The 22,686-nt window shown below is 42.9% G+C and overlaps 1 protein-coding gene across 1 annotated transcript in view; it reads left to right on the top strand.

Annotated features, from left to right (window-relative positions):
- ORC3 (origin recognition complex subunit 3) overlaps positions 1-15,933 on the top strand; it is a 212,760-nt gene extending 196,827 nt beyond the window's left edge. The window contains exons 17-20 of the mRNA XM_086926601.1: positions 1,608-1,749; positions 3,655-3,771; positions 4,640-4,719; positions 15,566-15,933. Of these exons, the coding sequence (XP_086782727.1) occupies positions 1,608-1,749; positions 3,655-3,771; positions 4,640-4,719; positions 15,566-15,671 (445 nt within the window). The 3' untranslated portion in view covers positions 15,672-15,933. The remainder of the gene's footprint in view (positions 1-1,607; positions 1,750-3,654; positions 3,772-4,639; positions 4,720-15,565) is intronic.
- Positions 15,934-22,686: the final 6,753 nt, after the last annotated feature.

Below are 22,686 nucleotides of genomic sequence, written 5' to 3' on the forward strand. Positions count from 1 at the left end.
ACCTTGCAAAATAAACCTTTTGCAAGGCCTAACCCTATCTTTTAAAAACACATAAGTGATTCCTATGGTAGGCCCTAAACAACCCATAGGGCTGGGTGTGTTGTATTTAAAATGTTGGACATGTACTTTTAAGTGTTACATAACCCGGTAAGGAAAAACTCTCAAATTTGTTTTTCACTATTACAAGGCCTACCTCTCCCTTAACATTGGGTTATCTTCTTACTTTTAATAAGTGAGAACATTTGGTTAGGTGCAGATAGACCGGTTGAGTTGGTGTCTAAGGATTTGTACTTTAAAGCCCTCTTTAAGGGTAAAGTTAGATTCTGAGTCCCAATTCTGAAAATGCCAGTTTTAGAAAGGTGGCATTTTCTTGTCCTAACCATTTGGTGCCTGCAGCCTGTTCCTGGGTCACATGACTAGGTGTGTTTGGGGTGTCTGGGTGGTGGCAGGATGAGCCATCTTTGAGTTGATTTAGCCCTGTTCAGTCACTTATCATAGTTTCCGATACTGGAAGCCTAGTAAACTGGCATAATAAGGCGAGTCCTGGGCTTCCCCTGAAAAATTAGGAATTTCAAGGGGAATTGGTAATTCATGATCCAAGTCTGGTTATTCCTCATTCTTCCCTGGAAATTCACCTTGAGACTTTGACTGCAGAAAATCTACAGCTCCTGTAATAGGGTAGTAATGAGAATTACCAATCCCAGCAGAATTACCTCAGTACTCGTTAGGGGGCTTTAATATGCTTGCTCTTCTAACAAATTTAACTGAGTCTGCCGCTTCCTGTGTAGCCTTAAAGTATTAGAATTGAGACAGTTTAAGGACTACATCTATGTGTTATCTAAGCGTGTTTCCCTCTAGGAAGTACCTCTCAGAATGCTATTTATATGTGAACAGAAGTGCGTGGGAAAGATTGTACTGAGCAGTGTCGGCCCCTCCCTCATGGTGGAGGCGCTTTAGTCCCCCCCCCCCCCGCAAGTGGCCTCAAAATTTGAAAAATAAGACCATAATAAAAGTGGTATATTATAGTTTTATTTTTCCTTTCCTGTCACGTCTTATGGGTGGGGCCAGTCACAGGAGGAGTGGTGGCACTGCACTCCGTGTGCATAACGGTTTGGCCAGCTGTCTCAGGACGGCCAAACTGTCATGCGCACTGACCTCTTCCCCAACCTAAGCTGCATTGCAGGGTGGAGAGAATAACTGATGTAGGCTCCTAGTCCCCTTTGGAGCAGAAAACAAGCCAGCTCTGGCCAATCCCAGCATTTCTCTTATACATAAGAGAAGCGCTGGGATTGACCGCAGAGGAGGCGGGGAGCCTCAGCAGAAAGGAGAAGAAGAGAGAAATGGTAAGTTCTTTTTTTTCTTTATCTTTGTCGTTTGCCCCCCCTCCTCATTCCCCTCCCCGCCCCGTTGTCATGAGAGCAACCGCTGCTGTAACAGAGGCTTCCCCTGTTGTGTGAAACAATGAATTACTAGGTCTCTTAACCTTACATCCGTTTCAACCCCTAATGCAAGAAAGACTAGGCAGAAAATGTAGGTGTTTAACTGTCTAGGCAGTAAAAAGACTACAAGGTAGTGTAATGCACTGGTTTTAACTCCTTCTCTTCCAGGAAGTACCTTGTTCCACCAGAGATGCAGACTTTGTACGAAGTGATGTATTTTAGTGGCGCTGCTACCCTTCGCAGGCACCTAAACGCTGCTCCCCGAATCGCACTTCACACAGCTCTTAACAATCCCTATTCCTACTTGAAGGTAATGGAACAGACCATCTTTTTCGTTCATTGAATAGTGGGTGGGGTTGATAAGGACTCGTGTCACAAACAAGTTCATCATCATTCATACAACTCACCACAAACATGTATGGTGGACACTTTGAATCATCCACTGCATGTTCATTTCCAAGACTGCAGTGGAGATGCTGATGCATTGTCCCAACTCTTACGTAGTGTGTTGCATGGACATCAGCTGCGAACCTTGATGGGCTAGACTGCAAAGACTGTTCTTCAGCCCTCATGAAAAGATCCAGTTTGTACAATGGTGGTGTTCTGATTGAAACCACAACACAATGAAATTACATTACCAAACTAGGCAAGCAAAAGCCTGCACAGTGCAGTGCACATAAGTTGATCATGGCTAGTACAATGTTTGTGATTAAAAGTACACACTGAATGCATGGTTTACCAGAAATGTTTTTTTCACTTCACTTTTAGATCGGCATTTTAAAATCACCTGGTTTTAGTGTCGCAACTCACAGCATGAATTTTTAGTTTTATTTGTGTTTCTCTACCTTCCTGGAAAAATCCAAGCTTTTTTAACTACAAAGCATGTGAGTGATTTTTCTTGTTAAAACAATATGCACTATTCAGTCACATTTCTTGCCACAGTTTGATGTGACCAACTAATCCTCACCAGCATGTCACCAGTATTTGCCATTTTACCATTACAGTGATGCTTTCATTTATTTATTTGTTTACATTTCTTTACCATTAATACAACAATACAGAGCAAGAAGCTAATACATCCGTAGAAGAAGGGGGGGAAAAGACTTATAAAAATGTCATGTACTTAGTGAACACCGAAGTGTACTGACGGCACATATAGAATAATGTGCACGTGGTATGTTGAGGTAGTTTGGTATAGGGGTAATCATTCCGAGCATAAGGAATGATAACTAGTAATCAGCAGCATTTCACATTCTCAAGTTGGGAGCACCACATTAACGAGGCCTGGTGTCAGATGGAGTACTAGTGTACAGATAACCTCCTCTAGTTTTCGGTCTTTCCTAGTTCTGTTCTTAACGATTGACTTTGCCTGACACCATTCCATGAATGTGCATCTGCGCTTGGGACCTCATCTAGACATTTGATCACTGTGGGGTGTTTTGTTAGGACTGTAGCCGGTGCCTGCACTTTTTTCTGATTTTATCCCATTTGGGCACGTGGGTCTTGGTATGGTGGTATAACTCATTTCCTAGAGATTCCTTCAGTATGTCGGCGATCAACACCCAGAATTTGTAAACCTTTTGGCACTCTCAAGAAGTTTGAAGTGTTTTCTCCCCCATAGTTTTTCAAAGCTGTACAGATTATGCATCTGGTGCTTAGTAATTTCTATGAAAATAAAAGTTCCATTAAATATTAGACAACATCTAACAGAACATATTAGACAGAACTATTACAACAAACCTCAAATATTCCATATAGTTGGTTATCACCAAGCTCTTAAGTCACAACTAGAATAGCACACAATGAAAACCATTGCCTATAAACACAAAACCACATTACACCTAAAATATACACAAAAGATCATTTGATTTAAACCTAATGATAATACTAGTTGGGAAGAAGACTCCAGTCTTTTGATCTGGGCATGAAGGTACCTGTATCCTGGCATCCTGCAAGTCCATATTAATGGCAATACAGCGCTGTATAATATCTATTAAGGTGACATAACTTAGCAGGTAGAGGAAGGTTGACATTCTTGTACTATTTGAAGCAGATTTGTGAAAAAATGACTGTGTTCACAAGCTCCTTAATACAGTCCTTATTGGAACTGGAAAATATTTCAAATGTTACAGATGTTCTTTGTGCTTCATTAAAATAAACAAAACAATGTGTCTGTTGTTCTAAAGACTTGGTTGCTTTTTCCATGGCTTTACAGAATGATGCATTGAAAAGTGTTGCAGGCTCCATTTCCCATTCAGCTCCAGATATATGCATCGCTTATAAACTTCATCTGGAATGTGGAAGGTTAATCAACCTGTACGACTGGCTGGAGGTATTGAAATAGAAACCCTTGCTACTCCAGAAGCTGTCTTGCAAAGTATTGCTTGTTTCTGTTGTCTAGTATGTAGGTAAGTGAGGCATACAAGAAACTAGGAGAAATTCAAGCGATGTGACTTGTAGTGGTTATTTTGGTCCTGCCCAGTATTGAGGGATTTTGCAAAGTAAAATAGCCTAAATAAATTAAGTAATTTTGTCATGTAATTTCTTTAAGTAATCACAAACATCGGCTTGTGAAAAATGTCTCACGAGCAGATGTTGCTCCAAGCCCTGGGGTTCTGTTACAGTTGCCCCTCTAACTTCTACTTCAATGATGTACTCAGTGTGGTATGAGGTATCACAGTGACCCGCGGTACCAACTCTAGATTATCTTGTGCACATGTTGTTCATTTGCGTAATCGCACAATTTGGTAGGTTTTAGGGGCGAAAAAATTCATCTAATGCTAGGTAATCTGAGTGCACGTTTTTTATGCCAACCTGCTTATTGATGTATTTCTCTTTATTTAGCCATCATTTTAAGATGTTTAAATCAACACTTTTAGGGCAACTCTGCTAGTCTACTATTTAGAGACACATACCAGTACTTTGAAAACCTCTTAGCAGAGTTTTGCTCAGCACTTGACCCAGGATGCATTTTAGTTGCTCCATGCAAAACTGGTGTCCTTTTATCTTCTAAGGTAGACCTATTTGCTACTAGGAGTGCCTTAATTTACAGCATAGAAAATATTAAGCATTTCAGCAATTGTATGTTGTTTTCTAAAACACACACTAGTAGAAAGTCAGTAAAATAAATTGTCCACAGAAAAGATCAGCTGTTTGTGGTTAGTATGGATTTTATAACACTGGATATTCTTTGTTTAAAGGCTTTTGCGACTGTGGTGACTGCAGCCGATGGACAAGACCAGGAATCTGAACCCCTTGACCAAGTGGATGAAGTTATCCAGTATCCTTGGTTTATTTTTTGTGCCTTTTTATTATAAGAATGTGTTGGATTTTCCATAGTGTGACTTCCAATTTTAACGTGGGGAACAAAAAACATAGAACCAGAAATACACAGAAAATGAGATCATGGTGCACGTTTCAAAACAAAACCTGAATGCAATACTCAGTTGAAGAGATTCTCATTATAACTGCTAAAAATGTGTACTTGTTGAATGGTGAAATGTTTTTTCTCTTATCATTTCAATGCAAAGTGAAGCTAAAAAGACACACATAGGGGGCATTTAACACTACACAACGTGGGTTATTATTTCAAAATCTATGAATATAGAGGACTACAAAATAAACAGTAACAGGTTGATGTATTTGGACGGAAAAAAGTCATTCCATATTACATCAAGAGCAGTTCAAAAGTCCTGTTCCTTTTACAATGTTTTGTAAATTTTAACTTTAATGAAGCGGAAAACCTATCTCCTTTAGGCACTAAAGGGCTGCTACAGAAACAAAATGTATTTCCACAGAAAAAAAAGTAAGCCAACCAAACAAAAAAGCATTGTTCAATAAAAAGTAAAATACTGAATTAGCTAATGACAAACAAGAGATAAGTAAACAAAGTAACAGCTGACCGTAAACTAAAACAGATTGTCTTGAGTAGGACCAGTTAATATAACATGTTAATTCAGCGTGTTATGGTATAGTAAAGGTCATGTGTGCTCATTTGAAACTTGGGAGAGAATCTGACTTATCTGATAGCGACTTCTAGCTGCAGATTCCTTTTGTTTGAATTTCCCAGGATTCAGGCTAGATCTGGAAACTTTTGCTGAATAATAACCATTGCGCATGCTGTCGAATGGTTCGATTCGGCTCCACGACACGTTGTTGGCAGCTTCAGATATGACATTGCAGTCCCCGATATAGGCGCCACCCAGGCTTTGCGGACGTCAGTTCTTTTCTTTCTGCTCCAGTTAACTGCAAATCCTGGAAGGGCTACCCCTCTGTCACTTTTTGACGGGCCTTTTCAAGACTTCTTGTCGAATTTGGAATTTTTTCCAACTTTGTGTCCGAGGTTGTCTTCGAGCAAGACATTGTTCAAGCTGTGCGGTGCATGCTACTACATGAAATCGGTTACCGACCTCCACCTTGTATGTCTCTGGTGCCTCAAGCGCGACCAAGATCCAAAGTCTTGCTTGGACTGTCAGGCTATGGCTCAGAAGGCTTTGTGGGAGCAGGCTATAAAGCTCGTTGTGGCCCGGCAGTCGACACCATCCTGCGAGACATCCGGTCCTGATCGTAGAAGAGGTGGTCGCGGGACTCCTCCCAGCACCCAAAGTCCTCTTTGTCCCAGTCAAGGTCTTTGGGACACTCGGAGAAAAGGCACAAGTAGAAGAAGAAGTCCAAGCGGACCATCTTCGACTTGTCTGTCGACGAAAAAGAACAGGAGCACCGATGCTCTAGGCATGGTTTTGTGGAGCTGGAGCCAGGGTCGACTTCGCACCTCCCTCCCTTCCCGGGAGATGGAGTGACCCCCGCTCAAATAAAGAATTTTGCGAGGCCATGTGCTGCATATTTGTGTGGGCCGATCCCTTAGTGAGCCCCTTCAGGTTCACCAATGTCTGCTCTGGCCACGGCTCCAGTGGGGAATCGGGGATCTGATCCAGGTCAACGAGATCGTGCCATCATGACTCTGACCTGAAGTCGGTACCTTCTGCACTGCCAGTGCAGCCCATCCTTATCCCGACAACACAGTGTCGGAACGACGTAGCTCGACTTTGAGGATGTATTAGGCTCAGGAGAGAAATGGGAGGGGTCTATGGACCCTTTGGATCACCAGGATAACTCTGAGGGCAGTTGGACTGTTATGGGGCACTTGGGGAAGCCAGTGGACTGGACACTTCTCCAGATACTGGCATGCTCTCTCCGCCATTTGTGGCTACGGAGGAGGAGGCATCTTTTGCCATGGTGGTTCAAAGGACGGGCAAGGTCCACGGACTAGAGCTACCTTCCGTGCAGGTCAGGATTAATCTCCTGACAGAAGTGCTTCAGCCTGGGACTTTCACCTTCGAACCCCTTTTTCCCTTTAATGACGCGCTAACTGATGTCCTTCTAGGTACGTGGTCCAAGTCTAACACAGTGGGTCCTGTAAATAGGACAATTGCACGCCGCCATCGCCAAGCTCCTGGTGACCCAAAGTTCCTCAGCCAACTCCCCACATTCTAATGTTTGGCGATGCAGGCTTCGACATCCCAGGGTGCATTCCCTTCCACCCCTCAGGATAGGGAATCCAAGAAGCTGTATTCACTTGGTAAGAAGAGGATTTTTTCTTCCTTCAGCCCGGCATTGCAGACGGTGAATACGGCATGCTTATTGGGCTGTTTCTCCCACTCCCTTTGGGAGATGGTTGTGCAAGTGCTGCCACAATTCCCAGAGGAGGCACAAGCTGTGCTCTCTCAGGCAGTTAAAGATGGGAGAGATGCAGCAAAATTCGCCATAAGATGTGGACTTGATATCTGGCTGGGCAGATAGATTTTCTCAAAAGTGGCCTTGAGGTGCCACGCCCAGCTAAGGACAACTGGCTTCTTGGGTGATGTCCAGGCAACTTGATGGACATCCCATTTGATGTAACCTGTCTTTTTTGTGAGAAGACAGATTCAGCCCTAATGAGGTTCAAGGACTCTAGAGCTATGGCCAGATCCTTGGTTCTCTCTTCTACACATTGTGGCCAGTCTAGCTTTCGTGCCTTTCGTGGCAACGGAAGGGGTTTCTAGCCGCGTCCGCCCTATCCCAGCCTTTGTCCTGCAAAGGCTTCCAAAGCTGTGCGGGGACGTAGACACGGTTCATTCTGACCTAGGAATGGTAGCCAGAAGTAGTCAGCCACCCTGCTTTCGGCAGCTGCAGCCTCTAAGCACTCCTAGTCTGACTCTGCAAGACCACACCACTTCAGGTGGTGGGAGAATCCATCATCATCTCCACACTGGAGGTCCATAACATTGGACAAGTGGGTCTTCCAGATCATTCAGTAGGGCTATTCTCTGCCTTTCCTTTCCTCCTCCCATTCTGCTAAATTAGGAATGGCTGATGGAGAATCTTTTAAAATTATTCCGGGGGGAAGTTACAGCTCTCTTGGCCAAATGAGCTATAGAGTGTATCCCGGATTCAGAAGTAGGCAGTGGCTTTTATTCCCGCACTTTCTGATACAGAAGAAGAACAGAAAGTTGCAGCCCATTTTAGATCTTCGGACCATCAATCTCTTCCTCAAGAAGGAGAAGTTCAGGATGCTTGCTCTAGCTCAGGCCTTGTCTGCCCTAGACCACGAAGACTGGATGGTAGTGTTGGACCTGCAGGATGCATCTTTCACATCCCCATCCTGTTGGGCCACAGGCGTTACCTGCGGTTCAAGGTAGGCCTCAAGCACTTTCAGTTTACCGTGCTCTCCTTTTTCCTTACCAGTGCCCCTCGGGTGTTCACCAAGGTGATGGTGGTAGACGCAGCTCATCTGTGTAGGTTAGGGGTGTCAGTCTTCCCCTACCTCGACGACTGGCTGTTGAATGCATCCTCGCCCAGACTATCGTCTCCCACCTTCAAACTCCGGCAGACCACCTGCATTAACTGTGGTTCACTAAAAACGTGCCGAACTCACACGGACACAGTGCAGTTTCGGGCATATCCTTCTGACCAGCGAGTCCAGGATATTCAGGTTATGATTTCGGTGAGACTGACTCTGAGGCTTTTGGGCCTCATGGCCTTCTGCATCCTGTTGGTAAAGCATGCCAGATGGTGTATGCAGGCTCTGCAGTTGGACCTGAAGTTCCAGTGGGCACATCATCGAGGAAATCTCACAATGTGGTCCAGATTTCGGAAGGCCCTTTGGTAAGCTCTTCAGTCGCAGCAGCAGGGGAGGGTCCTCCACTTGAATCTGTCAACTCTGCTCCTCCATGCGTGGAGATTGAGTAGCGGCAGTTGATGACTTTTGACCTTCTTCCCGAAGTATGGAACTTTATTTTGGCGGCCCTCCACTAAGACTGTATACGCGTGCCGTTGGCAGAAATTTGCATTTCTTTTATTTATTCTGACCCTTCCCCAACAGGACTCTGCTTTGGGAACTCTCAAGGGTTATCTTTCTGCTCTTTCTTCTTTTTTGTGGCTGCCAGACCAACCCTCTCTCTTTAGGTCTCCCATTGTAAATAGTTTTCTGAAAGGGCTGGCTCACTTGGTTCCACCCACGCCCTTTGTTATGCTGCAGTTGCACCTCAATAAATCAGTCAATCAATCAGTGTTTGTTAAGCGGGACTACTCACCGTAAGGGTCTCAAGGCACTGGAGGGGGGGTTACAGGTTCCATTCCATCAAGGAGGGGGTCTGTCGAAGAGCCAGGTTTTGAGGTTTCTCACAAGGATGGGGAGCGATGTTGTCTGTCTGAGGTGGAGCGGAAGGGCGTTCCAGGCTCTGGCTGCGAGGAAGGAGAAGGAGCAGCCTCTCAATCTGGTCTTTCTGGTGCAGGAGACCAAGGCATAGGAGAGCTGTGCTGATCGTAGGGTCCTTTGAGGTGCGTGGAATATGAGTCGGCTGTTCAGGTATGCTGGTCTGTTAGCGTGGAGGGCCTTCTGTGGGCGGGTGAGAATCTTGAAGGTGATTCTAGCCTCGATGGGGAGCCAGTGGAGTGTGCGCAGGTGCTGGAAGATGTGGCAATGTCTTGGCAGGTTGAGGACCAGTCTTGCGGTGGTGTTTTGGATGGTTTATAGCTTGCAGGTGAGGTTTTTGTTTATTATGGCATACAGTGTGTTGCCATAGTCCAGTCTGCTGGTATTGAGGGCAATGGTGACGGTCTTTCTGTGCTGAAGGGGGATCCTTTTGAAGGTCTTACGTAGGAGGCGGAGGGTGTGAAAGCAGGAGGATGTGACGGAGTTGATCTGGCATTCCATTTTGAGCTTGGAGTCCAGGATGATTCCAAGTTTGCATGCGTGGTCCGTGGGGGTGGGTGGGTGTTCTTCCGAGGGAGCCACCAGGTGTCGTTCCAGGCGTCGGGGTTTGGGCCCATGATGAGTACTTCTTTTTTTGTCAGTGTTGAATTGTGGGCAGCTGCTTTTCATCCATATGGCGACTGCTTTCATGCCTTACTGAAAGTTGTGTCTGGAGGTATTGGGTTTGTTGGAGGGGATGAGTTGAGTGTCGTCTGTGTATGACACAATGTTGAGTCCGTAGGTTCTGGCGATATGGGGGAGCAGAGCCATGTAGACTAAGAGCGTGGGAGTGAGGGAAGACACCTGGGGGTCTCTGCAGTTGGTTGGAAGGGGGTGGGGAGTCTGACCTGCTGCGTTCTGCCCAAAAGGAAGGAGTGGATCCAGTTGAGGGCCTTGTCCCGGATTCCTGTGTCGTGGAGTCTGAGTAGTAGGGTGCGGTGAGAGACTGTGTTGAACGCCGCTGAGAGGTCGAGGAGGATGAAGACTACTGTTTCTCCTCTGCCCAGTAAGGAGCAGATGTCGTCTGTTGCAGCGAGGAGGGCTGTTTCTTTGCTGTGTTTTTTTCTGAAGCCGGATTAGGAGGAGTCGAGGATGTTGTGCTCTTCAACGAAGGTGGCAAGTTGGCTGTAAATGGCTTTCTCAATGACTTTCTCTGGGAACGGGAGCAGGGAGATGGGTCTGTAGTTCTTGAGGTCGGTGGGGTCCGCCAAGGGCTTCTTCAGGAAGAGGTTGATCTCGGCACGTTTCCAGTCATCGGGGAATGAGGCGTTCGTCAGGGAGTGGTTGATGGTGTGGCGGAGCATGGTTGCGATGGTGTCTGTGACTCTGTTGAAGATGTGGTGGGGGCAGGTGTCCGTGGGGGCCCCAGAGTGGATTGACTTCATTGTCTTCAGTGGTGAAGGCTGTCCGGTTGTCAATCGTTGGCTTCAGGACCTTAATTTGGTGCTCTCTTATCTCATGTGAGTTCCGTTATACAATTGTTCCCTCTGGCTGCTTACCACCAAGACAGCCTTTCTACTGGTGATAACAACTGCATGGAGGGTGAGTGAGTTGCAGAAGCTATCTTATAAGCCTCCTTATATGATGTATTTTCCAGACAAAGTGGTGCTGCGTACCTGTGCTTCATTTTTGCCAAAGGTTGTGATCCCTTCATCTAGGTCAATCCATCACACTGCCCACCTTCTTTGCTACCCCTCATCCCTCTAAGGAAGAGCAGTGTCTCCACTTTCTGGACCCAAAAAGAGCTTTGTTGTTCTGCCTTGTTCGTACAAAAGAGTTCCGGGTGGACATCCAACTCTTTATGGGGTACGTGACAGCTAAGAAGGGTCAGACAGTGCAGAAAAGGACCATCTCTCGCTGGGTCGTTCTCTAAGATCTGCTACTCCCTGGCCAAGAAGCGGCCCCTGAGGTATTAAGAGCCCATTCTACCAGGGGAAAGGCTGCAACTACGGCCTTGGCTCAAGGTTTAGAGCAGACTCTGCTGTCTGAGGAGGCAAAAAAGTCAAATTTTTACTGAAATCTACCAACAAGCCCCCACAATTGCTGAGCTTCCCATTCAACAAGGCGTTAGTTTAGCCAGTCCTGGCTGCCTTGCAGAAACCCATTTCCAGACTGGCAGCACATGGGCCAATAGCAAGGCAAATTAAACCTGCTCAGGGTGGTCCAAAATTCTTCGGACAGTCTGTTGGTCCAAACTTCCTCACTGAAACTGAACTTAAATGCCTTTTCCCACTACCCCCCGCATAGGGTTTCAAAGAGACTGGATGTCATGGGAAGGAAAGTCTTTGCTTCAGTCAGTATCACAATTTGCATTGCTAATGCCACATGCTTCCTGGGCCGATATATCAATGCCATGTGGAAATTGGTGATACTGGCCTTTATCAGCCTCCCCGATCAAATTAAGCACTTGGTCAGTGATGGCCTGGATGCCTTGATGGAGATCCTGAACTGTGGCCTAGATCTTGCAGACACCTTGATCTGATCCATTGGCATGCCCGTCATGCTTTGTCACCAAGCTTGGGTGTGTTGTGCTGGCTTCTCAGTACATGATCAACCAATGCTCATGTTCTTTCCTTTTGTTCACAAATGACAGGACTCCATTTCGTTGGCTGGGCTAGCCCCCTAGCAATGCAGTTCCAACGGTACAGAAAAGTTCAAGGGAATACAGGGCAGTGAGGGCCAACACAGACAACCTTCTCAGACGATCCAGATTGCACAACAATTGTACAGCTCTTTTCAGGGCAGGATGGATCATAACCATGCTGACTACCCTCCTTACAACACCATCTTCTGTGAGGAGGGGAGAGTCTCCAGTATTTCCACTATTTTGGAGATAACCACAAAAGATGGCTGGGTAATCCTGCTAACCTACAAGGACTGCAGCCTAACCCTTCCACTCTTCTCTCCTTCCACCAAGACATGCTCTCCAGCATATACCTTTATTTTGAAGGCAGAGTTCATTGCATTGCTTAACAAAAGAGCCACAGATTTGGAACCCTGCAAAAGAAGGGCCTCGGGATTATATTCCCTTTACTTCTTAGTCCCCCAAAAAAGGACGGGACGTTCTTGTACCACCTCCTTCATTGGAGTTTGAAATTAATTTATTGAATATGTATTTAGCTACTGCTCGCTTAAATAATCCTTTTGTTGACCATTAGGTTGGTTCTACTTGTTGAGTCTGTGTGGTTCACCTGCGAATTTCGTTTTTTTATTACACCTGGTTTTAACTGGTATACTGATTATTTCTTTTAACTGTATAAAATCTGAGCTATTCAAAAAATTCTCTAGTGATGCCTTCCACGATTGGCTTGCGTCATGATAATAGCAATGCGTTCTACTAAAGGCTTGTTAAGTTTTTGATATCCCGACTACATCCTGGAAAATATTTCTGCTAGGGTTGTGGCCTGGGCTCCCAAATTTATCCATTCCAAAATATTACTCGAGAAACTTCATTGACATCCAGTCTACTTTGAAGTGGCTTCCAAAACGTTTTGGAATATTTGTAAGTCCATCCATGGCAATGCTTCTTGAATCACCATCTGCCGCAGTTTTCATCGACAGGAAGTCGCTGTGGTCATCTTGGCACAGCCTTTTGAAAATGGTATGTCTTAAACTCCTTACCCTTGCTGCCAGGATACGTCTGGTCCTGAAACCCACCCCTTTGAACTCCCTGCATACGACTCTTAAGATTATTCTTGAGCTCAGAAAATTCTGCAAACCACTGAAAACTTCCCTGTATAAGTCTAAAGTAGCCTGATTGGTTCAGACTCTCTGATTCATATCCTTAGCTGCTAGCACCATGTGCAAGCACTCAATAAAAACAAAACGTTTAACTTATCCAGTGTCATTGCTGAAGGACATAGAAATTGGTTTAGCAACATATATGGCTGACCTCATGTATGTGGGTATTTTGGTACATTTTACATCCTTTTATTTAAAACGTAATGTAAGGCAGTTTTATAACCTTCACATTTAACTTGATCGGTGTGCCTCTTATATGCCCTTCTTCTCAACAGTGATAGGTCTCTGCTGATACTAAGATTTCTTTAGGAACTTTAGGTAAGGGTAGGCTCGCATCTAAATATCTGTTTCTTTCATGATGGTGTGCTGCACATGGGATCTGAATGTGTCACTGTTTCAGGGAAGGTGACTGCTCAAGTAGATGTATTTTTAAATTGTATTGCACAATGTAGCTATCTTCCCCTCAGTCTTCCATCACTTGCCTAGAGTAGTGACCATTCCTCCCTTGCCTCTTTCTTCAAATGCTTCCCAGGTTTGTGAGAATCCTCACTTCGAATGTCTTATAAAAGGGGTGTCTCCTGCATTCCATCTACATTAGGTATAGATACAAGAGCAGCTGTCAAAGGTTTTTCTCCTAGTTGGGTGCTGCTGGTCATTCATTTACATAGGCTGATAGCATTGTAGAATTGGTATTTCAGTTGACCATACTGCGTGCCTGATAAGTCTAGCAAACCTCTGATGAATCAGTCCTATGACATGGTTTTTTCTTGAGCAGTATTGCTGCCTATGTCATCTTTGATGTTTTGGGTCTCTCACTTGATTTCACAAATGTTGGTATCAATTGTGATGTCATCATTGATGTCATGCATAATATCTCTTGAGAGGTCGCATTTAGCGTCACCGTTTTCGGGCCTGTAGAGTAGCTTAAGTTTTCCGATTACAGTAACTTTGTCCTTTCTTTACTATTTAGTTCAAATAGAAGAACCCTAATGTTTCCTTACAAAGTATTTTCAATTAGTGTGTTTCATATATATGGAGTGTATAAAGTGTGCCCTACGTGACCATCCATTTAAAGAACTGTGTAGCTGGCCAGTGTTGCAGCTTTTCATTTGCTAAAATATTTTTGAGTTACTTTTGCTCTGATAATTGCTCATGTACACAAACATGTTATCGTTATAGTTTACCAACTCAGGAGGATGATATCGCTGTATTTGAGGTAGTATATGTTAAAACTATTTACTGTTTTAGGTTGTCTTCTTTATCCATTTATTTATGTTGCTAGCTAGTTTTCACTTTGTGGTACTGCTTTACATTTTTAGCTAATTGATTTGATTGCCTCTTATTTTGCTGCCTGGCAGCTTTAGACTGCTCCGATCTGCACATGGGTTCCGGCAGGTGCTCATATTTTACTGTCATTTGGAAAAAATAATTCACGACTGCTATCTTCTGTTTCCCATCTCATGGTCATGGAAATAGGTCCATAAATTTTGGAATTCAGTGGAGCATGGGCTGTAGTTGAAGAACCGTTTTGGATAAGCTATCTACGTCCCACTAAGGTCCTTCTCAATTTTGCTTTGTGTTCCTATGGCTCCTTTTTTCTAAATGCATGGATGCATTTCTTTGTTGGTGTTTTTTCTCTTAAAGCTGCATACGCGGATGTTCTTAGCTTGTTCCTTGATTTAACATTATTTTTATCTTTCTCTCTTGTAATGGAGAAAGTCTAAAAATCCTGTTACGTTATTGTTCAAAATCCTTTTCTGATATGTATTCTTTCTTCCATTCCTACTTTGCTTTGAATGATTAGTGCTTGCTACTCAAATCTATGCAGCATTTCGTTCTGCTGCTCATTCCGTATTGGCAAGATTTCTTGCCTGCACCAATAGTTGTCCTGCTTGGGTAACTTCTTTAGTCAAGATACCTACCCCTTAATCCTCATTTCATCCTGGGATGCGTCCACGTTGTGTTTGACATCTGGAATGGAAAAGGATTGGCGTTTTGAGTTTCATGAAAATCAAGGAAAATATCAGCGCCTTTTAATGTTGTGGGTGTAATATGTCTCTCAAGACGTATACATTTTTGGACTGTTACAAGCAATCTGCTCAGCTATTCATTATAAATCCCAAGAAGATACTAATGCTTTTGGTACAGCTGAATGACTTGTTAGGGTTAAATGTCTACTCTTTTCCAGGGTGGAATTCCATGTGAGTTTGTGCACAGCCACAAACTTCCACATTTGTGGGCATTCTTACAAGGAGTTTGTAAGAATGCCCACAAATGTAGAAGTGTGTAACTGTGCACAAACTGACTGTGAATTCCAGCTCTGGATGCCCACTGCCCTTCCCAGGGAATAAATATACTTGCAAAAACATTTTGTTTTTTTAAATTCTTTTACACTCGCAAAACCAAAAGGTTATGCTTGCATAACAAAGGCTATTTGTGTTTGAATGCCAATTTGCACACTCAAATCAATTAGGGAACCAACTAGGAGATGGAATACTTTGGCGTTGTTGAATTTACACTCATCTATATAGTTTTGACTCTTGTTGAAAATTATATTTTGAGACACTGATATGTGACCACTAAACAGGTTGGATATGGCTGTATATGTTCAAATGTCATTGATGTTTATTTCCTTTACCAATGTTTCTACCAGTGCCCGCTTTATTAGGGCTGTATCGGAGCTGGAGCTTTTAGGATTTGTGAAGGCTACCAAGCAGAAGACAGACCATGTTGCACGGCTAACATGGGGCGGCTGCTAGACTTCATGTCATGGTCATAAAGACATGTATCCAGGCGCCTTTTCTGAATAGATCAGAATTGCAGCAATTGTTATATCAGGTGCCCAATTCACAAATGTAGCCTGCCTAATCTGTCACAGACTGCAAGAACTTCAGCCGAAAGCATTCAAACATAGATACAATAAATAAAAAATGAGCACCTTACAAAATATTTGATGTATTCAAACTTATAAACTGTCTAAAATGTCTTCATGAAATATTTTATATTAAAAAATCCACATCATTTTAAGCTTTTCTGTGTTTACATTTTGAATTGTATAACAATCTACAGGTGCAATGTAATATCAATGAGGATTAATAACCTAACACACTCTTGCTTTATCAGACGAAAGGTAAAATTACTAAGTGCTCAACTGGGTTTCATTAGGCTACTTTATGAATTGATCAGCGAGTGATTATATTAAAAAAAAGACTTCTTGGGCATTATTGGACACAGTTTGAAGCGACTTGACTGCAAAATTGACATCACCTGGCACAATTAAATGTAGTAGAAATATTGATATGTTTCTGTGATTGTAAGGCGTCTCAATCGTTCCCCTAAGCTAGTCGGCCTAGACCGTTTTGCCCTCATGATAAGATGATGGTAATAACATTTGTCCTGGACTCTTTCCTCTTTTAGCCCCTGCTTTGCTCAAGGTTTGGTAGGTGATCTCATCTCCCAGATGCAGCACAAATTGAATATTAAGTAGGTTTTACACTATGATACATTGTATATATTTTAGTTATCGAATAGATAATGTAGGTTTTCTAGTTTTACTCTTAACTGATAATAGGCAGCTCTTAGTGATCCCTAAGTTTAGTTTGATGTCATCAGAGAACCCACTAACTATATTTCTCCATCCCTAGTCTCTAGCTATGCCTGAGACTATGGCGCATGTACTGAATTTTAAAAATGTAGCAATGCAATTTTCAGTATGGCATCAGAATCAGTAAGTGAAATGTGAACAAGCAAATGGGTATAGATCAGCCCCTGTAGGTAATTTGAACGCTTTCCCATGACCATTCTTAAACTTAGCAAAAGGATTCCATTATGGTCCTACATATGCCAAATTCTCCAAATCTCTCATCTGCTGTCCCTAACCACTTATTACTTAACTCTGTCAGTTTCTCCTGCACAGAATGGCTAACAGTGAGAACTATTGCAGGTTCTCCAATCGAAGGGATGCGAACTGGAGTTTTGTAGTTTTTGTGGCACACATCATCATCCATTAAAGCCTCCTCCGAGCATTTTATATTTGGAGGTACAAACAAGGTGGCAAGTGGAGGTTTAAGCACTCACTGAAGTATCTTCATGAGAGACGTATTGAGCCACAACAAATTAAAAGGCCACAGCGCATATAGAGAACCCTTACCAAGGTAAGTCTGAGATGCTTAGGCTTCTAACAACCTAGTAAGGTGCTCATTCTTGGGCAGTCTGAAAAGTAGGAATCTGAAGAGCAGGCGGAGAGACTGTATGCTCTCTCTCAGATGCCTCGAGCAGTCAGCATCAACATCTTGTCTTATAGGCACCTCTCCCTTCTCTAAGTCAGGGTTACAACTATTTTAAAATGTCTACTGCATGCACATCTGGTTAAGAGTATTTCACTGTTGAAGGTGACTGTATGTTTGTTTCTTCACTATACCAAAAGTGGAAGTGTGGGATGCTGGAAACATGTTCAACCAAGCTGAAATTCGTAAGCAGATAATTTCCAACATGTTCCTCCTAAACTTCGCATTAAACCAAACTATTTCTCGGTTCAGACATGCAGAGGTGGAATAAAGAAAGAGTGGGAATGTTGAAAAATCTTTGATATGCAACAAATTGCATTGCTTCATGGAATGAATGTGCTTCAACTGCTTCAGACAAACATTTCCTCTAAGCAAGTGACTAACTTTATGTAGCGCCCAAAAGGTGTACCGTCAGAGTACTTGTTTTTACAACTTCTTGGCAGAAGAGAGCCTGAGACTCATTGGCCAGGGACTCGTATGTTTTTCAGAGCATTTGCTAAATGATGTTTTGATATGTGCCTTAGAATTGTGACCTGTTTGCCTATGGACATACTGGGTACAGCTGGTGCTGTGAACAGTCTGTGTTGTCATCACAGAATCCTGAGACAGGAGATGACGGAAAGTTGTGTGGTTTCACACATATGGGGCGTGGTCACGTCCCAAGCAAATGCACAGCACATTGTGCCTGTTAAGGCCTGTATATGTCTATAGTCAACCACTTAATGTTTAATCCAAATTATCCTTGTCATCACTTTTAACATTTCTCTCTTTATAGTGTCCCATTTTTCAAATATTTCACACGAGTCCACATGTTGTATATGCATAGCTTATTTTCAAATTTCTGTTGTTCCAACTGTGTCTATCCAGACCTTCCATAAGAACAAGACTGAAGCTTAGGTTCATTTCAAGCAGCATTTATTCATAAAAAAAGACCCAATGCATTTCGGGCATTACGCCCTTCTTCGGGGGTCACTGTAAAAAAATCATGAGAAAACGTCATTACCTACTGCCTTTTACAGAAGTATTCACAATTGTCATTTCCATGCCCTATGTATACATGCTCTGTTTTATGCTCTCAAGGACAAAATCATATCTCTACATGTTCAACATATTCAGAATTACAAACGGTGCCTATTGATTATGTTCCACGCCCCTGTTTTCATCCATAAGACTCTATCTCTGCGCATCTTTCTCCTCTGTTATCAAACAAACAGCCTCCCGATATAAATCTTTAGTACTCATCAAGTTGTCATGTTTTAACTCGCTCTAGCAATATTCACACTGTGTGTTACCCTTCGCTCTGATTCTGCCCCACCCATCTCCCAACTCCTTTCACTACCTGCCTACCTACAAACTACGGTCCTATCTCCCATGTTTGCCTTTTTAATCTGCCCGCGCTCGGTGCTGGTTTGCTTCATTTCTCCGTCTACCACAATATTTAAATTACCCCCCATTACGCTACCCCGTGAAGCAGTTCCATAGAGCTATTTTGCATACCTGCCGTGCATCGTTAAAATTCCTCATCTCTCGCTGTTTCTTCGACCGAATCCAAAAAATGCGCCCCACAATCCCTCTCACTTTATAACCAAGCCCTTAGGAACATCCCATTGGTTCACTAATTCAAAGCCACCGTCCCCTCTCAATTTCGCAATTCTTTTCACCTGATCCCTTTACTTGCTGAACTCCATGCCCCATAATTCAGTTTGTTACCCATTTCACAAATCGATATGGCCCATTCCCTGAAAGCACAATCACTAGCGTTACACTTTAACTTGCTGAGCATAAATGTTAAAAAACATCCAATTGCGCGATCGTTTCATCACAAAATTGTCCATGTTATTTATAATCACACCATCTGTCATGAACCGTGCCGTTGTTCCAAACATGAGGACTCGTACTGTTTTTTTACAATATTCTCATCCATAGTTGTCGATGGGTGCATTCCTGATGTTTGGGCATTAGTTACGAAGACATCTATGAAGGAGACAGGAAGCACACCTTCTTTTTCCTCTTTTGTCATTCTTAATCATGTTTTCGCCCGAAAGTTGTGTGGGGCAGTTTGTCAAAGGTAGTTGCTTAGAGACCAGATATTGCGAAGGAGCTGTGAGCATTAGGTCCCAGGCTCCTGAATTCTTGTTTCGAATCAGTAGAGCCTAAATCCTTGCTTCATTGTGGTCCTGAAGGTGAGAGGTGAACCTCATAATTACATGATTGTGGGTGAATTATCAGGCTTAGCATTTTGTAAACTATCTTGATGGTAAAATGAATCCCTGATACTGAAAAGATGTCAGCAGCTAGGACTAAGTCAATTGAAAATATGTATGTGCTTCATGTAGGGAGTAAATTGTATTTAGTACCTCTGAGTAGATCTAGTAGTCCTGAGATCTCCACCCTCATCGTAGAGATCTCTGCACATGCAGGTATAGATTTAAGTAGTAAATTTGGGAGGGACAAGGGAGCGAGGGCAAAATAGGAAATATTTTCTACAAAATGAGCGGAGGTTAGGGATGTCAAAGGAGAGGTTTAGAAAATGACTTGTGAAAACAAAAACGCACCCACAAATGAGGGACACAGTGCCCTTTCACAAAATGTACATCTGCTTCTATACTACTACTACTGACAAAACCGTTTTAAATGTACCCCATCCAAGCCTTCCAGTAAATTAAAGACACTTCCATAGAAAGAATCGGAGGCTGGAAACAATACTAACTGCACATTTAGAGAGCATTTAACTATACTTTTGCATTGAAAATAAAAAAAAATCTTTTATAAACCTTATGTTACATTATTATTAAATGGTAATTTAAATAAAACGAATTAAATAAAAGTAACTTCCAAGCAAGCTTGTAATACATAAAAAAAATTGATATTGTAATGGAAGGGAGAAATATAAAATTTCAATGTAATTTAAGTGTGTAACATGAAGTTAAACTATAATTAAATACTATGTTACAATTTTGATATTCTATATTTTATCTTGTAGTGCGATAGTTCCTTGTGAAGAGTAGTTAGAAAAGGGTATTCTATTTTTTTTAATTAAATTAATCTATATTGCTTACAGTTTTATTCAACTTTATTGATGTTCCTTATTACTTCTCTAGGGAGATCCTCACAGTCAGAAAGTTACTTTTAGTAACATTAGTTCTCTGTAAATGGCATGTGTAGTAGAGATTTCCAGATGATACATATATGCCAGAATTGATTCCATGCCAGCATGAACGTGTTCATTTGTTAGTATTTGTACGACAGGTTTATGACCTAGAAAACTAGCTAAAGTTTTGAATGGTTATGCTAACAAATGTATTTGGTCACCTTATTTTATTCAGAACTGCATTTTTACATTTGTTGGATTAACAAAACCGAGAAACTGATAACTTTCTATTCTCTGAACGCTACAGATCTCTGTGTAGTGATTACAGCCACAGCGCCATTCTGCTTGTACAAATCTGACTTGGAAGGAGGCAGAATAGTTGCATATGCAGCCTTCTATACACATCTGCAAAAGTACATTGCCAGTGTTCTGAGGCAGAAACATAAGAACTATGCAGGAGTGTCCCTATCCTCGCCATGGAGAATCATTGGAGATGAAGGTATAAAAGGATGCTAGAATTCAGGAGTGGCAAAACAGGGAACTGGTTGCCGAAGGGACATGTTGAGATTGGTGTTAGACTGCAAATGCAGCATAAGGTATGTAGTGATAACTGACATGACATAACAAAGTTTATTTAGGTAACTATGTAATCTGTAGAATGCTAACATAAATTAGGTAGGTTTTAGAGTAGGGGTATATGATTAAATATTTCTGATAAAGACTTCTATCTGCTGACTCTTCACCTTTTGAATATCCCCTGACGTCAGACTGGATCTAAAATCTTTCGAGCAGTACCTCTGTGCGTCAGTAGGTGGCATCTCGTGGCTCTGCACTGATGTTTCGCTCTAGAAATTACAGGAAGAGCTCATATAGGTACCACATCCACACGCTGACATCAGTTCCTTTCCTTCTCTGCCATTAGACACAAATCAGTATCATCACTTTGAAACTAAGCGTGGGCGGAAAATCCGTTCCGCTCGCGGATTTTGCGGATTTTCGGGAAATCCGCAATCCGCGAGATTTGCGGATTTCCCGCAAAATCCGCAAATTCGCACGCAGCGGATTTTTTTGGCGGCGCGCGGCGTTGGTGATACAATTTTTGCGGCGCGCGGCGTTTATCATCGTTTGCCGAGTTGTTTTTTTCGATAGTTTGCGAGTGCTGCGCCATTTTGGATCTTGCTGTGTGATCCCGCGGGAATTGGCGAGCGCGATTACGTCATCGCGGCTTGCCAGCGATAGTTTGTCAACGCGAATACGGCGAGATCACGTCTCGCGGTACTTCGCAATTGCGAGATTTGAGATGCGGCGAGCGAAAATATAAATTTGCAATTCTGCACAAGAAATCCACCAGCAAGCAGCATAAACCTTCTAGAAATGATGATTTTTATGTGAATAACTCCTTAGTTTGACATTTGCCTGCACTTTTTTAGCGAGGAGTCCATTTTGGGGAGGGGGCAGGGGGGTGGGAGGAAGGAAGTGCCCCATAGTCTTCAACTTCCTGTTCCTGTTCAGCAGGCTCCTCCCAGTGCTTTGTCCATCTCCTGGTCACTTTTCATTTGGATGTGGACCTGGAAGGATTACTTTTTGTGGATGCTGCTGGATCTTTGGATTTGAGGCCTTTTTGACTTTCTTTGGATCACTGTTGGATTAGAAATTTTACAAGTAAGTTTGTTTGGGGCATTACAGTTGCTGCAACTAAAATTTTGGGATTTTCGATTTTTGGGCTGTTTTGGGGCCTTTTGCCCAGGGGTACTCAGTGGTGGGTGGACTGATTCTTTCTGTGGGTTGTCTTGAACTTAAACATCATGGAGGCCATAGATGAATTGGGATTGTGCTGATTTTTCTGTGTTTTTCGATTTTTTTTTTTTTTTTTTTTTTTTAATTTTGTGTTTTTCGATTTTTGACCTGTTGTTGGGGCCTTGACCAGGGGTAGTGAGTGGTGCATGGGCCTAGTCTTTCTGTGGGCTGTCTTGAATTTAAACATCATGGAGGCCATGGATGGAATGGGATTGTGCTGATTTTGCAGTGTTTTTCGATTTTTGGGCCTGTACTTGTGGCCTTTTCACCAGGGGTATTTGAGTCTAGCATGGGCCTAGTCTTTCTGTGGGCTGTCTTGAATTTAAACATCATGGAGGCCATGGATGGAATAGGATTGTGCTGATTTTGCAGTGTTTTTCGATTTTTGGGCCTGTACTTGTGGCCTTTTCACCAGGGGTATTTGAGTCTAGCATGGGCCTAGTCTTTCTGTGGGTTGTCTTGAATTTAAACATCATGGAGGCCATGGATTGAATGGGATTGTGCTGATTTTGCAGTGTTTTTCGATTTTTGGGCCTGTACTTGTGGCCTTTTCACCAGGGGTATTTGAGTCTAGCATGGGCCTAGTCTTTCTGTGGGTTG

This window comes from Lissotriton vulgaris, chromosome 6 (assembly GCF_964263255.1).
Source record: "Lissotriton vulgaris chromosome 6, aLisVul1.2, whole genome shotgun sequence".
Taxonomy (NCBI): Eukaryota; Metazoa; Chordata; class Amphibia; order Caudata; family Salamandridae; genus Lissotriton; species Lissotriton vulgaris.